The following is a 16614-nucleotide window of genomic DNA, read 5'->3' on the forward strand; positions in this document are numbered from 1 at the left end:
GGACCAAAAGGAGTTATTATTTGGAAAGTTAAATTGAAAAAATAAAATCCCACCAAATTAAACGATTCGGGTTTCTACAGTTTTTATTTATTCTTATTTTTATTTAATAATTTGGGGGCAATTGTTTTTCAACTATTGGAAATACTGCCTCGTATTGAAATAAGATAGCTATGTATATTAAAATATTTCAGTGTGGCAAACTTGAATTTCAGAGAGCATTAACTCATATATTGCCTTTCTGGAATCAATTATGAATCAATCACTTGCTTGGTTTTTGTACTGAATTTTAAATAGAATTGCGGAATATTTTTGTTGAATAGATACAGTACAAACAGATATATAGACATTGGATTGAAGTAGACACAGTTGAAATTGAGTCATAAAGGGTAAACTTTATTGGTGAATTGATCTGTGAACCTATGTAACATATTTGGTTATTACAACATACAAAATGTCTTGTTGATGTCTGTCTCACACCCTGTTGATGAAATGAATAACGAAATGAGTCAGATGTGCATAAGACTGCATAAAACAAGATACAGTATCGGGACAACAGCCAGATATCTTTTTATTTTTTTCAGCAGTATAAAGATCAATAAACCCCAGTAAGACTAAATCAGTGTTTAGTTTCTCTTTAATAGTGTGGAACTCCTGTTATTTATGTCTTTATGGAGTGGGATGTTTCTCTTGTGGATTTCACACTGAGAAGGCTGCTCGTATTTCCATGTGTTCATTGTTGAATATTGTTCTTGATGCGTCACTTCCAGGTGCAAATCAAATTCCCGCGCACTGTAGACAAAGAAATAAAACCTAATCTTATGTCATCCGTGGAAAGTTGTTTATAGAGTAACAGGAGTGACAACAAAAAACGCATTTAACAGTGTTGGTTTTCCTGTCTGGCTTTATCTTCCAGGGTTCTACAGTGGCCAGGGAGGCAAGTGACAAGGAGAAGGTAAAACAGCTCTCTATATTATTATTTTTTTATTAACAGCTCAACTCATAGCATGAAGTGGTATTTTCTGAAAATCAGCCAACACATTAAGACATTCAGCCAAGAAGCAGATCGCCATGTTGTTCGAGTGGATAAGGCTTACTGGCAACCATGTACATCGTGGCTTTCTGCCTGTAACACTGTTGTCTATGAAAGCAATGGTGGGCCTAGCCATGTGTCTAGATGCAGGGTTGAAAATGTACTGGAGATTGTAAAGAGGGGGAGTAGATCTATTGGATGGATGGACCAGCACTTTGTCATTCCCCAAAGGGCAAAAGAAGTTGCACTAAAATCGGAAACGAGAAAGGATCCATCTTCTTTCTCCATTTCCTTCTTCAGTTTCTGTCTCTCTCTGTCTTTTGCTCGCTGTCATCCTTTCATTTTTTTCCTCTTTGGTTTCATCTTCCCCTAGTTCTGAGTGCGGGAAGCCTGACTTCCTGTTTCCTGTCCCAGATGTGGACCCTGGTTTTTTCTGCCTGCCTTGTTTGTGTGCATATGTCAGTGGCGCCCAATGGCCTCTAATCAGTTCCCTCTTCTCTGGTTGAAGGTGTGTAAATTAGTGAAATCAGCAGGTATAGTGATTGGTTGGAATGAAACCCTGGATACTCCCGACCCTCCATGGCACATGATTGGGCACCACTGGCCTATGTGAATATGTGTGTGTGAGTATGCGTGTGTACATTTACCACCTGTGTAAAGGTTAGGTAGGCGATGGTGTTGAGCAGTGCTTCTCCACCCTTACCCTTGAGGGCCGCAACATCAGCAGGTTTCCACTGTTGCTCGGTGCTTGATTGACTAATTAAAACAGTTGATTACACCGTCAACTCTCCTCAGCTGGTTTCTAGGATCTGTACTGGTTACTGGTTTGGTCTAAGGAGTTTTTACGATGTTGCTGTAAGGCGCACGCAGTCTTCAAATTGCTCTGGAAGCGCAGATGGAAAACATATTCCAACCAGTGACCTTACCCACTCCTGAGTGACCAGGGCTGTAACTGCAGGTGTCTCCAAGGGCCAGGTCACCCTGTCTGTCTCACCAGGCAGAGGGGTGTGTTCCTCCTCCAGGCACTGAAGGAGCATAATCCCAGCGTCTTTGCACATGGCAGATCGCCTGATTGGGGGGTTGCCATGAGGAACTCTGCACACGAGGAGTGTAAGGTGTTGGAGCGTAGTCAGAGAAGGAGTTTGCGGAGATTAAAAGTATGGTCAGATGGCCTGAAAGTGCCGGTAGCACGTGTTAGGAGCATTTGTCTCAAGCTCTCTGAAGCGCTGTGTTGTGTCGTCTGTTCTGAACCAGCTGAGGGCCCAATCTGTGGCTGTTCAGGTTTTGTAAAACACAGAGTTAAAGGCACCACTATTGCGTTCAAAAATAATGGAATTAATTTAGCTATAATCGAATTGCTCCCAGTTGCTCATTTCGCGGTACTAACATTTCTAGCTAGATACGTTAGGTTGGGTAACTTACTCGGTGTGAGTGGGTGGGGTTGAAGACAGAGGAGGAGACTTCTTTGATTGTAAACGCAGGCTAAGAAATCCTGCATAGTGTGCCTTTAGACGCTGCCATCCAAAGCCCTCTGCTTCATTGAGGGTTTTTTGGTTTATTTCCTCTGGCTGTAGCTGTATTGTGTGCTAACAAGCGGTGGGAGTTAGAGCAAGAAGCCGGGGAGGTGGGTTAGGGAGGAGGGGGGTTTCACTCTCCTCTCGGTTGTGTTTTTGCCGTTTGGTGCAGCGCAGTGGGAGAGCGACGGGTCTCTATATTGGTAGCATTGCCTGGTGGGAGCCCGTCCCAAGCATCCGCGTTCCTGCCTGTAAGTGGTGGCGAGCAGTGGTCATGCTGACTGGGGCGCTCAGCAGTGCGATGCCTCCGTTGAGGATTCGAGAGGCCGCTCTGTGAGCTTGTTGGCCCAAGGGCAGCAGGGCGGTCAAGGAGCGGTACAGAGCGGGTCAGAGCGGCAGTACAGCGGTCATGGAGCGGTACAGAGCGGGTCAGAGCGGCAGGTGGACGGGTTGTGAGAGCACTCTTGCTCTAATCCTGCTACAGGAATCGGATCCCCTCAGGGCAACACTGAGGGCTCTGTAATCCCTCTCCCCCGTCCCAGGACGAGGCACACCAAGAGATCAGAGGAAGCACACGTGCACACACATACATGTACACACACACGTATGAGTTACATAACACTCAGGCCTCATGTGACACAAAGAGTGTGCAAACAGAGATACCTCAGACACACACACACACACACACACGCAAAAAACACTGACTCCTTGCAGTGCTCAGGGTGCAGTACAGTAAACATACAAGATTGGAAGAATTTAGAAAACTGGAATTAACACCTTTTTATAGTCATAATCTCGATATACCTTCGTTTTCACGTTTTTTTATCATAAATGATTAATGTACAGTACTGACATGCAAACAAAATAATGCTCTCTAGGGAACTAATCATTTTTTTGATTGTAAAAATTCTAAAGCTCGTCGTGGCTTATGTAACGCACTGTACCAATCCCTAACAACTGCTGCACCAGTATTGCTTTATAACTATTCGCTGTAACAATCCAGTTCTTTTTGGACATTTATAAGCATTGTGTATGCTATGAATCACTGTCAGTCTGGTCACAGATTTTGATGGCATGTGTCTTGCATTAAGGTAGAGCCTTTCGGGTCTGCTCTATCAGACCATGTTCACTCATGTTTACAGGCACGACGTAGCATGACTCTATGCCCTGTATGTTCACTGTGTCATATTGAGAGAAGCAGTTAATTTAGAGCATGGACTGTCTGTCTTGCACACAATTGGTCTCAAGAGCACTGGCTGTCTCTGCTCTGCTCCTCTTTGAGCGTCTGTCAGTCCGCATGTCAATCATGGCCGTGTGACAGCATTACCCATAACGCCTCCCGGCCCTCTTCGCCCAGAGCATTAGGGGTGCATTTACGAGCCTGAGGTTTCACGTTGTAGCAGCTTTCACATCTAACTGACTCCACGGACTGATGTCTTCATAATGGGATACTCGAGGTGTAAGATCACAAATATATGATTATAATGTTCTTAACATTCTAATGCTGATGTCACAATCACTACTGGTAGCTGAAAGCAAGTGAGTTCTTAAACACTGACTTGGCAAATTTGAAAAAAAAGAAAAAACCTACTCTTCAATGGGCTACAGAAACAGGCTCGTTCACACCGCTGTTTTTTTCTGGTTTTATGGTTGTTATAAAAATCAGTCACTCAATCAAATATGGCTTGCTGTGGTGCCACCATGCGTATAGTAATTGCCACCATGTGTTTCGCTGAGCACACTTGACGTGAGCAATCAAATTTGTGCAAGATTTTTAACAGTTGTTTACAGAAGATTTTACTATTTGAGTTGACCCAAGGATAAAATAATTGTCTATACCGGTAGCCTGAACAAATAGCGGTGGTGCTTTAGCCACATTAAGTCATATATATGTGTGTGTGTGTGTGTGTGCGTAAGACAGTGAGAGAGTATAAAGGAAATGCAAAAGTGTGCAGATTAGAATCGGAGTGATTCCTCAGTTTGGTGAGAGTACGGAGGTGTGTCCTCACGGGACCCACACAACCACACACTGTTCATTGTGTGAGAACTGTGAGGAGCCCAGAGGTTTTAGTGGGTTCAGCCGAAGATCAAAGCTGCTTTGTTACAGCAGACTTACTCAAAGATAGGATTCTGCAAGGACAATTAAGATTAAGCATGGCCTGCTACTGTGGATGTGACCCCCCCCCCCATTCTCCCCAGAAGACTCCCCTTTTACCTGCCTGTCCTCTGTGTGTGTTCTCATGAATATATTTGTATGTATGAGCATGAGGTATATGCACGTCTTTGTTCTCCTCAAGCTTGCATTTCAAGGAATCGCGCACGTTTCTTTCCACAAGACTGCGAGGAACCGTTTTGAAACGCTGAGATTTTGCGCAAACTGAAGCGAAGCTGTGGTCGCTTGGAGAGAGGCAGTGGCGTCCTTGAGATGAGATTGATTGACACGCATACTAAGGAACTCCCGCATGTTTGTTTTTGACTGGTAATACTGTGCAACACATGTGCATGCAGTTTTACTTGCTCATTTGCATATAAAGTAAATCTTATTTGCACACTGTTGCTTCAGTGCAAGGTGTATATATTAGCTTTAAGACTTATATGCAGTGACTGCAGTCTCCTCAAAATGGAATTGTTCTCGACTCAATTCCTGACCCAGAGCAGTTTTTTTTTTTTTTTTTTTTGATACTTTGTTTTGTTTTTTGTTTTCCCATCATGAATTTTACCAGCTGGTCATCTACCACGGTCACTGCCAAAGAGAGTTTGAGACATAGCTGTCATTGGCGTCGAAACCACGCCACTCCACTGTGCATTGGTGCCATTGTGTTTAGCGTACGCTGTTCCCAAGCACTCGCAGTACTGACCTGCAGATAAAAGCCAATTTAACATTAACCTTTAGTTAATGTATAATTAGTACATTTATAATCAGTAAAATTATAACAGATTGTTAATTAGCTGGGATAAGTCCATTATAGTTGTAATAATATTGATACCATCAACACTCATAAAGTTATAGTGGAATATTTTTAAATGGGCCAGTGTTCTCAGGAATGTAGGTACTATCAAAATTAAATATCAGAAATGCTACATTATCTGCCTTTTTCTACTCTGGTGCATAAGGAATGACTTTACATCAAGGTATGCTGTGTGTATTAATTTGCTTGTTTAAATCTTGTGATTTTTCAAGATATTTTGTATTTAATGCAAAGTTTTCATTTCCTTATTAATCAGAATGGAAAAATACTAGGTGTCTAAGCCTTTGACACAACACATATGTTCAGAAAATGTCAGTAAAAGGTTAATGCAGTTGTGAATTAATGACATTGTCAGTAAAGGACCTACTACAGTGTCATATAATATATGGATCTAAGTATTTCAAAAAGACAAAAAATCGGACATTTATTTCTTCTGATAATCCACACATTAATTTTCTAATCTTTTATTTATTAAAATATTTCTAAGATTCTTGGTCACTCAGACAGGTATTTGTCATTTTCTGTAGTGTTTCATTATTGTATCCTTTTAATTCAAAATGCTAAACTTCACACAGTCTTTCATGTGCTCCCATGTTTGCTTTCTGTACATTTCACTTAAATTTCAAATGCAGGCATTTTCAGAAGACCAGAGGTGATATTTGTTTTAGAACAAAAATAAATGTGCAAAGCCACACACCTTTTTGAATGATATTGCTGTTTCCTGAGTGTTTTCAGGAAGGGTTTTTCGATTCCAGGAAGCACTGGCCCCTAGGTGATGTAAGATGATGATGTCATGGATGAAGTTGTGACTGAAACGCCTGCCTCTCCTCCCCTGTTTTAGCAGCCACGCCCCCCTGAGGAGGCCCCGCCCCACAAATCGCGATTGAGCCAAAAGCTTCAAACAATCAGGATCGCCACACGTTTTTACTGTGCCATCAAACATGTAAGAGACAACGGGGACTCTTAAGCGGTCGATGAATCCTCTCATTTATCGTTTTTGCATCCGATCACAGTTGCTCTTCAGAAAGGACCGTCCACAGGGATTAGGATGTGGTCTGGAACTCCCCATATAACTGCCACAGCCCTTTGACATGTCAGCTGAAATACGCCTGAGTATGAATCTTCCCAGGACAAGTGCACTGTCCAGAAGCCAAACTAAATAAGTAATTATTAAATTAGCACACTCCTAATGCTGGAATTAACAACATTATCTAAATTTACTTTTACATTTCCAGACAGGTGAATTAAGAGGCCATTTCTAATTCTCTTTGGTGGTTCGAGGAGATTAAAGAGTGGATATAACTGGGTATATATTGAGAATGTGCCACGTCTGCTTCTTTGGGGTTCTTCCAAATTCTGAAACCAGTACAAAAGATTGGCCAAATCCTGAACTGAATCACTAATGAACAATAATGCTTACAGGCTATGATAATATGCATCCTAAACTCAGATTTTGTCAGATTTTTGTAGCCTAACCAATAATTTCTCATAAACATATACAGTTGGCTACCTATTTGTTCAGTCTTGCAAATTTAAATAAAACTGATGAGATAAAATGTAAAATTAAATGGGCTGCCCGGGTGAATTTTCAGAAATCATACATCTATCGTTTTGGCGATTTGTGATTAAATTACATCACTAAATGAGCATTTCTTTCAGAAAAATAAGCCATTGGGAAATTGTTGGAGGTGATGATGAGTTGCGACTCAGCTTTCTTTTGTCTGAAGCCTCTGCTTTGTCTGTTACCGTGCGCTAACCACTGAAAGGCCAGCACCCTAAAACCGCGCGTGTGTATTTGCTTATGCAAAAACCGCATGTAAATTCCCGTGCTGTCGATTGGTCATCGGCAACTCTCAAGTGCGTTACTCTATGCTGGTTTTGTACATATCTGGTACATATCTGAGGAAAAATGCCAGGAAGGGATTTTGTGTCTTGGCTCAAGTAGTTGCAGCAGTCCAGCATCCTACACTGAGAGTATGGCTCTGTACCCATTACTTTTGTTTTGCCGAAGGCTGCATGAATTGCTTTAGCAGTTTTTGGATGAAGTCCACCGTTGGGCTGCAAGGTGTAGCATTTTTTCCCCGGAGTTGAATTTCTTGGCTGAGTCTGAGCCACATCTATTGTAGATTCAGTAACATGTGGATGCTGTTGCTAACTGTGATTGACTTGTCCCTGACCGTGCAAATGTGAGATTCCAACGCATGTGTCTTAAGCAGATGCTGTAGAAATGGTGATGTTGTGTGCTGCTTATCGTTCTTGCTACCGTGAGTTCAGTGTCGCAGACAGTGCAGATTGCTTTGCTGGACTCCCCTCCTCTTTCACTCTGAAACATGGCCGTATGAGACCCATTTGGCTGCTTGTTATTTGGCAGGTATCATTTCTTACCATTAGGCTACGATGTTCAACGACAGAAACGAGGCAAAAGAGGCAACTCAGCCAGCAGGAAAAATTGTGCAAATCCGGTTGGGTTCATCTAACATTACAAATGCCGTCCCAACCCAAATACGGCTAAAAGCAGGGAAAACCGAGTCCATAGGGCAGCCAGCTCTGAACCCGGCACCGGAAACCCTAATTAAGTCTACAATCACTTTAATTATATGTGGTGAATTCTTGGCGGGACGGTCGAATCCTTTGGGACGAGGATTTGGGACACTTACATTGGATGGACCCCTCTTGATTTCATACTGGACTGCCTTTCTAGGACCCTGTTTCGGGTTAAACGAAAAATAAAAATCTGCTAAATCGATGTAATGAAAACGCGTTCGTGAGAACAGAATCCCTGTTTGCAGTGGAGAAAAGGGCATTTTCAGTGCATGGCTCCTGAATAGAGAAACGTGGGTTGAACACCTGCATGCACTTGACACTGCGCTCTTCCTCTTATAACCCGACACCTGAGTGTAATCGCAGTCCGACCGCGAAAGGGACACCGGCGTCTGTGTCGCCCTCGCCCGTTTTCTGACAAAGCGGACCGGCGCGCCCCTGACCTCAGCGCCGCTGTGGCGGGACGCCGTAGCGGAGCCGCGCTTTATTTCCCGCCGCCGAAATCCCACTGTTCCGTCTGAACCTGTCCTCTGAGGGACGCTCCTCTCTCTCTCTCCTCCTGGCCCAGATTCCTGGGCCATTCACATTGGCTCTCCAGCGAAAAGCCTACAGTGGCCTTTTAGAACAAGCCTCACCTTCCCTGTGGGTTTATCTGATAAGACTGGAAGTGCTTCTGCCTGCGCCGTGTATTTCATTCTCAGTAAAGGTTTGTGTCTAACCCTTGGAAGTGCTTTGCAGCACACTAGCCTGTGTGCCTGCCAGCCTGCACTGCAAGCCAGTATTGCCTTCCTGTGCCTTTTCAGTAGATTTTTTTTTTTTTAGTTCTAGTCTTTGAGAATGAGTCACATCAGCATTTTTCATCATTGTAATTTTTAGTCTGTACTTTGCTGTGGACATAAATGGCCTTCTAATGGGAACATTATTCCATAAAACAGCTGTTTCAGTACACGCATGTACAAATGTACAGATGTACTTACCAGCTAATTGCAGTTCCTCTGGCTAAACAAACTGCTTGTACAGGTACATCTTGTATTATTTTTACATTGTGCTTAAAGGTTGTGTTTAACATTCTGATATTTGATAAGAAGCTGTGCTCTAGCTAGTTGCCGTTTTAGGTATTTTCAGTTCATTTAATCAGGATTATACATGTAAGAGACAGCTGTGCAAAATTATCCCTTTTGATTTAAATCATACCTTTACTGAATATTTGCTGTTTACTTTGAATACGTGATACAGACTCACCAGAATGTGAGTCTGTCACGTGGTGTAAAATGGGCAAACTTGCGCACAGAGATCAGTTTAGTTACGTTTGTGCTTGCATTCATGGGTGAGTTCCACACGTTCTGCTTTGCTGCATTCATAAGAGGGATTTTGATGATGAAGGACTGTGTTGACACTGCTTAAATACCAGCGTGGTGCTAATGACATCGTGTCTGTGAATCCGTTCGAGTTCACGGTTACTTCAGTGAGAACGGCGTATTTCCGGTGAACCTTATTAATATCTTCCATCTCCTTGACTGGAACCAAAGCCTGTTCTCCCTCGTGCAGACACTGTCCTCTTCTCAGTGGACCCAGGTCAGCTGCGCTATGGCAACGACTCACTGTCTTGGAATGCTGTTTGTTGCAGATTGTGTCACAATGGGGTTTGCATGCTGACAAAACCAAGAACTAGCCTACGCTTTATAGCTCCTAGATAAGATGCATGGGGAATGGGCTTGTGCTCTGATCTGCTAGTACGACAGATGTTCTACTGCATTCTTTTACTTGTGTGTCTGGCTGTCTGTGGCTGCTTTGCCCTTAATCGACGTGGCATTCCCTTGGGTGTGAAATGGGCTAAGCACAGTCCCCCAATAATGAATCCAGACTCAGGAAATGTCCTTCTAGTTCTCCCCAATGAAGAACTGCCTCCAACTGTCTGTTCTCGATTAATTACATCAATGAATGTGCGTGTGGCTATTACTTGGACACATTATGGCAGGAGAAGAATGTAATGAAGGTATGAAGGGGCTAAGATGGAACTGCAAGCGGTTTCTTGCCTCAGTTGGGTATAGAAAATGTGCACAGTTATATTAATTTTGTAATCTGAAAGGTAAGTATTTAGTTAATCGCTGCTACCATTTGTTTTGAATCCCACGTTGGGTGAGAAAAGGTCACTGTTGTTTCCACAGCGCATGTGACATTTGGTATGGAGTTATCAGCTCTCCTGTTAATTTAGCAGAACAAGGGAATGATGTGTTGCATGGAAACCCTGACAGGACGTCACAGCACTGATTTCTTATAGAGCTTTGTCTGCCCTCTAAGAGTCAGGTGCACTGTTTGCAGGCGCTCAATCAGTGGCTGTTATGTATGTGTGTGTGTGTGTGTGTGTGCGTGTGCATTATTGTGTGCATGCTTGCGTGTGTGTGTATGTGTATATGTGCGTGCGTGTGTGTATGTGTATGTGTATATGTGCGTGCGTGCGTGTGTGTGTGTGTGTGTGTGTGCGTGTGCTTGTGTGTGTGCATTATTGTGTGCATGCTTGCGTGTGTGTATGTGTATATGTGTGTGTGTGTGTGTGTGTGCATGCACGTGTGTGTGTGTGTGTATGTGGATGTGTATATGTGCGTGCGTGTGCGAGACGTGCAGGCCTGCATGTATGTTATGGGATGGTTCTGCGGGTGGGCGCGGTCCTGTAGCTGTGACTCAGTGAATCCTCTCAGCTCAGTCTTGCAGTATCAACAGCGCGGCGCTCAGCTTCCAGAGGCGGTAATGGCCATCTGGCGCCTCGCACTGTATCTCCCACTCCCCAGTGATACAGCCAGACCCACTCTCAGACAGCCCAACAGCTCCCTCTGCGGTCATTTCACCCTGCAAAGAACACGTGTTGTGTGGCGTGTGTGCGCGCGTGTGTGTGCGTGTGCGTGTGCGTGCGTGTGCGTGTGCGTGTGCGTGTGCGTGTGCGTGTGCGTGCGTGTGCGTGTGCGTGTGCGGCACCTGTCCCCATTTGCTCTGCTCTAGAGAAAAAAAAACATACGCAGACACACTCACAGAAAAACAAAATGAGGTTAGGAAGTGACTGTAATCTATTTTTATGAATCAGGCCACAATGGTAGTTGACGGATTGTTCCGGAAAGCCAGTGTAGGCAGATCCCCAGAGCATGCCTCTTCTTACCCGGTTGTGTGCCAAGCAAGCAGAGCTCATTTTCTGTTGGGTTCCCTCTCTCCTGATGTCATCAGACCAAGGAACTCCCAACGTACAAAGACAATGACTTCATCAACGACGGTCAGAAGATCTACATTGATGAAGACAACAAGAAGATTTTCCTGGAAAAACTGAGGAAGGATGTGGAGGTGAGTGTGGAACAGCAGTTCACATCACGAAATACACAAAATACTCATCACTATATACATCATATCACAAACTACACAATATTCACATCACTAAATACACAAAATTCATTAAATACACTAAAACATTTTTTGAATAAGATGTGCAATAAAATCTGTCACTGTTAATACTTTCAGTCGGTCCAGTTCATCAGCTGGCTAAGGAAACGTGAATCAAGCCCAACATTTTTGGCCAACCAAAAGCCCACAGAATTCACAAAGTCACTACATTGCTAAAACATTAGCAGCAGGACTTTGGCAGGCTGGTTTACTGTTGCCATCCCTCTCCAGTCAGCTCTTCAGCAAGATACGAGAAAAATTTGCCTCTGTTGCTATTACAGCAGCATTAGCAGTGACAGATTTTATACATAATTTTATTTTAATACACATTTTGTGTATTTGGTCATGTGAATGTTACATTTGTTACAGGCTAAGTAAAATTCAACATGATGGATCATTTTAATCGTATTTGGAATGACCTGAACTGAAAGGCTGCACTGCGCATTTTGTGGGTTTTTTACTGGCTCATTTTCACTCGTTTGTCTGTCCGTCTCTCCCTTTCTCCTCCTCCCATCACCCCAGCTGCTAGCCCAGCTGAAGCTGATGGACTACAGCCTGCTGGTGGGCATCCACGACGTGGAGCGGGCGGAGCAGGAGGAGGTGGAGAGCGAGGACAACGAAGGGGAGGACGAGGGGGAGAGTGACGGGGGCGTGGCAGGGAGCCCCCCAGACAGCCCCAGCAACACGCTGGACAGCACCAAGCCTCTGGGGCCCGGGGAGTTCGACCCCATCATCGACGTTTACGCCATCAAGAGCCATGACAGTGAGTGAGGAGGGAGGCCTGGATGTTGAATGGCTGACTTACTGGCTGACTGACTGACTGACTGACTGATTAACCGACTGACTGACTTACTGGCTAACTGACTGACTGACTGACTGATTAACCGACTGACTGACTTACTGGCTAACTGACTGACTGACTGACTGACTGACTGACTGACTGACTGATTGACTGACTGAATTACTGGCTAACTGGCTGACTGATTGACTGACTTACTGGCTAACTGACTGACTGATTGACTGACTTACTGGCGAACTGACTGACAGACTGACTGACTGACTGACTGAATGACTGACTTACTGGCCAAATAACTGACTGACTGACTGACTGGCACCAGTGAAAGGTATTGCACACACTTTTTGTTGAGCCATTCTTCTTTACCCACAGAGTACAGTAATGGAGTCCTACTGTGCCCCTCCACATCCTATTGGCTGTTCTCTGCTCCTGCCCCCCCCCCCCTCCAATGACATCACTAATGCGTTTGTTTCTCCTTAAGGTGCCCCCAGGAAAGAGGTGTACTTCATGGCAGTCATAGACATCCTGACGCACTACGACGCAAAGAAGAAGGCGGCCCACGCAGCCAAGACCGTGAAGCACGGGGTGAGTTTGCACGCCATCGACAGGCGCCCAACGCGTGAACCCTCCAGCCCTCTGAGTTACCGTCAGCTCTCAAAAAACACCTGCAGCTTCAAACTCAGCTGCGATTGTGACTGATTTTGTGCCACCGTGCTGAGGGATGGAATTTGATTGGGAGACTGTTTGCCCAATTACTGGGGTAACTCTGGTACTGTCCATTACCTGAGTCCTGCGGTCCCACAATTTCACAGAAATGTCTTAAACTTACATCTACACCTTCCTGTTGCAGGCAGGGGCAGAGATCTCCACGGTGAACCCCGAGCAGTACTCCAAGAGGTTCTACGACTTCATCACCACCATCCTGTCATAGCCTGGGCCTGGGTGAGGAGGGGGGGCGGGGCTGCAGCAGGGCGGAGTTGGGGAGAAGGGAGGGCCCGAGCTAGAGGGTGGCGGGAAAGCGTGCACAGGATCCACCCCGACGGGCCCCCTCCCCCAGCTGCTGCCGCCGCCGCCGTTTGTTTACATTAGTTTTTTCTTTCATTTGATTGGTTCAACCTGTGGAACCGCGTGGATGACAAAAAGGAGAAAAAAAATGTATATAAAGATGCTCATATGTGGGAATTTTGTTCAGCTTTCCTTGCATCCCAATGTGTGTTTTCTCCTCCCCTGCTGGCTTTCTTAAACCTTGCCGTCTGGTTTTTTTTTTTTTCGATGGTCTTTTTCGATGGAAGATAAAATAATGTGTGCTAGAGAGAGGAAAGTAGCCGCGGGGAAACATTTGTCATGTTCTCGGAAGGGGTGACAGCACCAGAGACGTCACTCTTTGAAACGAACACTCGGTACCCCGGTAACAGACTTTGTTCTAGTGGATGCTGGCCAAGGTGAACCAGGTCATTTCCCAAAGGATAGACGCACTGCACAGCTATTTGCCACACAGATGGAGGAACAGGAAGTTCGGCCCTCAGCCTCGTCGATGACACCTGGGGGAGGGGGGGGGGGCAGTCTTCCATTATCTGGCAGGACTCCACGTGACTTCGACATGACGCCTGCTTCAGTCATCGCTTCCTGTGACTCCTCCGCGCCGAGGACACCGCCATCACCGTCGGCAACCACGGCGATCGAGCCCCGCCGCCATCATCTGCGCTCCTGTTACAAAACAATCCTTCGCTTTCTTCCTTTCTCTTCTTTTCCCGTTCACCAGAAAGTACAAAAATAACACGTCGCTGTCGTTGATGTCTTGCTGTCTGTATACTTAAAAACTCTCCTTGTTTTTTGGAATGCTACTGCCTTCAGATGGAGATCTAGTCCTGTTGCCACTAGCTAAGAAACCCAGATAACCGCTCTGGCTTACCACTCACTTATTTCCTACGTATGCTTTGTGTTGTGATTTTAATATACCTGCAGAAGTTGAGGAGGTGTGGGTCTTTGTGATGAACATTTTAGGTTTCTGGATCATAACCCTTCAAACATAAACTTTTTCATTTGGATTGTTTAAGTCAGCATTTGGTTGTGAGCTTAAATTTTTATTTTTGGGTCATGTACTAAAAAATGTTGAATTGACTCCAAATTGATTTAAGGGTCAAAATAAGCTGTATATTTTGCACATGATAAAAATGCACCAGATCATTTCTGCATATGATCCTAGGTCACTATGATCTTTACAAGGGAAATACAATACCGGCTCCAAGTTAAGGTTAAATGTATTATAATAGTATAGTTTTCAAGCAACAGGTATAGAACCTTTAAAACTACACATCGTCCACTTGACTGTTGACTACCATCTCATTCTAACCCTTGCAAAAAGTTACATTTCTTTTTTTTTCTTTTTTTTTTGTTATATAGTTTATATATAAACTTATATTTTTTACATTCCATTTTAATCAAAATGTTATATTTGCTGGTATTTTAAGTCCCACCCAACCTGTGGGAAAGTGTTCTGCAGGATGAAGGATGTTACTGTTTGAATCTGTATAAAGTTTAAGTGCTTTGAAAAGGAGCACGTTGCCTAAAACTATATCCTATGTTTTTGTTGCTGTTGTTTGTTTGGTTCCAGAAACCCACAGTATTATGTTATACTGATATAGTCATGTACATGTTTTTTTTTTTCTCCATGATAGTTAAAGTAAAATAAGCCTAAATATGCTTTATACTGTGTTTTCAGTGTATACACTGTGCGAGAGGTGTGCCTTTTTATTCAAAATTATTTAATTTTGTATTTTAAATCTTTTTTTTTTTTTTAAAGCAAACATAAAAAACGTTTTTCAAAAATTGGGATGTTATTTCAAATCCTGCGGTTATTTCACCATTTATGTGTAAGTGTATAGGCATATACATCTGTGATGTCAGATTATTTGCGGCATATTAGGAATGATAAGAAACCAATAACCATCTATCACTGGAGGGGTGACTAGGAAAACATGCACAGCTTCGGTTCTACTGAAACAGGTGTGTGCATTGTGTCAGTTCATTTCGTATGGTGTCAGGTGTGCCTGTTCAATCTCTGTATGTTCCTGCCTCCCAGTTTGTTTGTAGAAATCTGAGTGTTACCCTTTGCGTCTCCTTTACCAGTTGGTTACTGTTGGATGTTTTCATACGTTTTCACCATCAGCATACCGTACGCTAAAGAAGAATGGGACTGGTCTTTATCCGTAACCCCGGATCATCTGACACTTTTTCCAGATTTCTTGCCAGTTGGCAGGACAAATATTTGATAGGGAATCGGAATCACCAACTAAGGGGACTACGGGGTGTACGCACGAGGGCAACTTACCAAGTCCTGGAAGGAATAGCCCGCCGCTTTCGTTCCAAGTAGCCAATTTAAACAAATAATAATAATTATGTTTCTGACGAGATTTTATTTTTTTCATCGCAACTTTGAATCCGTTGCGAACCGTCAGCGCACGGCCAGAACCACCGTCCCGCCCCGGAAGTCTGTTGTGTTTCCTCTCACCTTTTTTTGCCAAAAGCGGAATAGTTAAAGAGCTCACGTGCGCAGTTGATAGGTTCCGTCGCGACCACCTGACTGAATATAAAGGAGTCACGCTATGTCCTTGGAGCATTCTAACTGCAGGATTTCGTTTTACATTTCCCCTTTATTTCGTTTATTGTCATTTCCTAACCCTTTATAAAGACTGCCATTATTTTCTAATTTTACGTGACTTAAAAAAGACCATTAAATGTTTTCATTAAAGTATGACAGTATCCTCTCATGTGGCTGATGTGTTGTATTTTAAATTTTAAGGACGATGATGACAATAATAATGATCCGTTTAATACTGACAACAGAAATAATAATCCTCACAAACCATTGTCTGCAAGTCCTCGTTATTGTGAATAAACTCTTGAGAGTGAAGGCTGCCTCTTATTGTATGCTGTAATAAAGTTAACACACTCCATTCCGTATGCATTTGTTCAATAAACAAACACTCTGTTTGCTCAATCCAGTCTTCCCCCGACTGCCTGAATGTGTGATCTGTTCCAGACACAAATCACATGAGTCCATGTGATGTAGTTTTTTTTTTTTTGTTTGTTTTTTTTTTTTTTTAAATCACCCCATTTAAGTTAGTTAGACTGGGTGCTGGCGTCTGATTCGTATGATTTAATTTGAGGTACAGTGATATTTTTAATGGTTTGTGTGTAATTTGTGCAGTTCACTGTTTTTGACAGAACTAGAGATTCTGTTCCACTTATTTTTTTAATACCTTGGTTTCATGGTTTCATAGAGGTTTCAGCTGAGCCGAAGGGAATGGGCATATAATTGGGTGGTGGATGTGGATT

The 16614-nt window shown here is 43.6% G+C and overlaps 1 protein-coding gene across 2 annotated transcripts in view; it reads left to right on the forward strand.

Moving 5' to 3' along the window:
* Positions 1-16276, forward strand: part of pip4k2ab (phosphatidylinositol-5-phosphate 4-kinase, type II, alpha b) — a 49965-nt gene extending 33689 nt beyond the window's left edge. Inside the window, exons 6-11 of one of the 2 annotated variants that reach the window (XM_035429767.1) lie at positions 914-952; positions 6355-6456; positions 11271-11384; positions 12003-12243; positions 12758-12861; positions 13127-16276. In XM_035429767.1, the coding sequence (XP_035285658.1) occupies positions 914-952; positions 6355-6456; positions 11271-11384; positions 12003-12243; positions 12758-12861; positions 13127-13207 (681 nt within the window). In that variant the 3' untranslated portion in view covers positions 13208-16276. The remainder of the gene's footprint in view (positions 1-913; positions 953-6354; positions 6457-11270; positions 11385-12002; positions 12244-12757; positions 12862-13126) is intronic. The other variant, XM_035429768.1, reaches the window with a different exon arrangement.
* Positions 16277-16614: the final 338 nt, after the last annotated feature.

The sequence above is a fragment of the Anguilla anguilla genome, chromosome 8 (assembly GCF_013347855.1).
Source record: "Anguilla anguilla isolate fAngAng1 chromosome 8, fAngAng1.pri, whole genome shotgun sequence".
In the NCBI taxonomy this organism is placed as follows: Eukaryota; Metazoa; Chordata; class Actinopteri; order Anguilliformes; family Anguillidae; genus Anguilla; species Anguilla anguilla.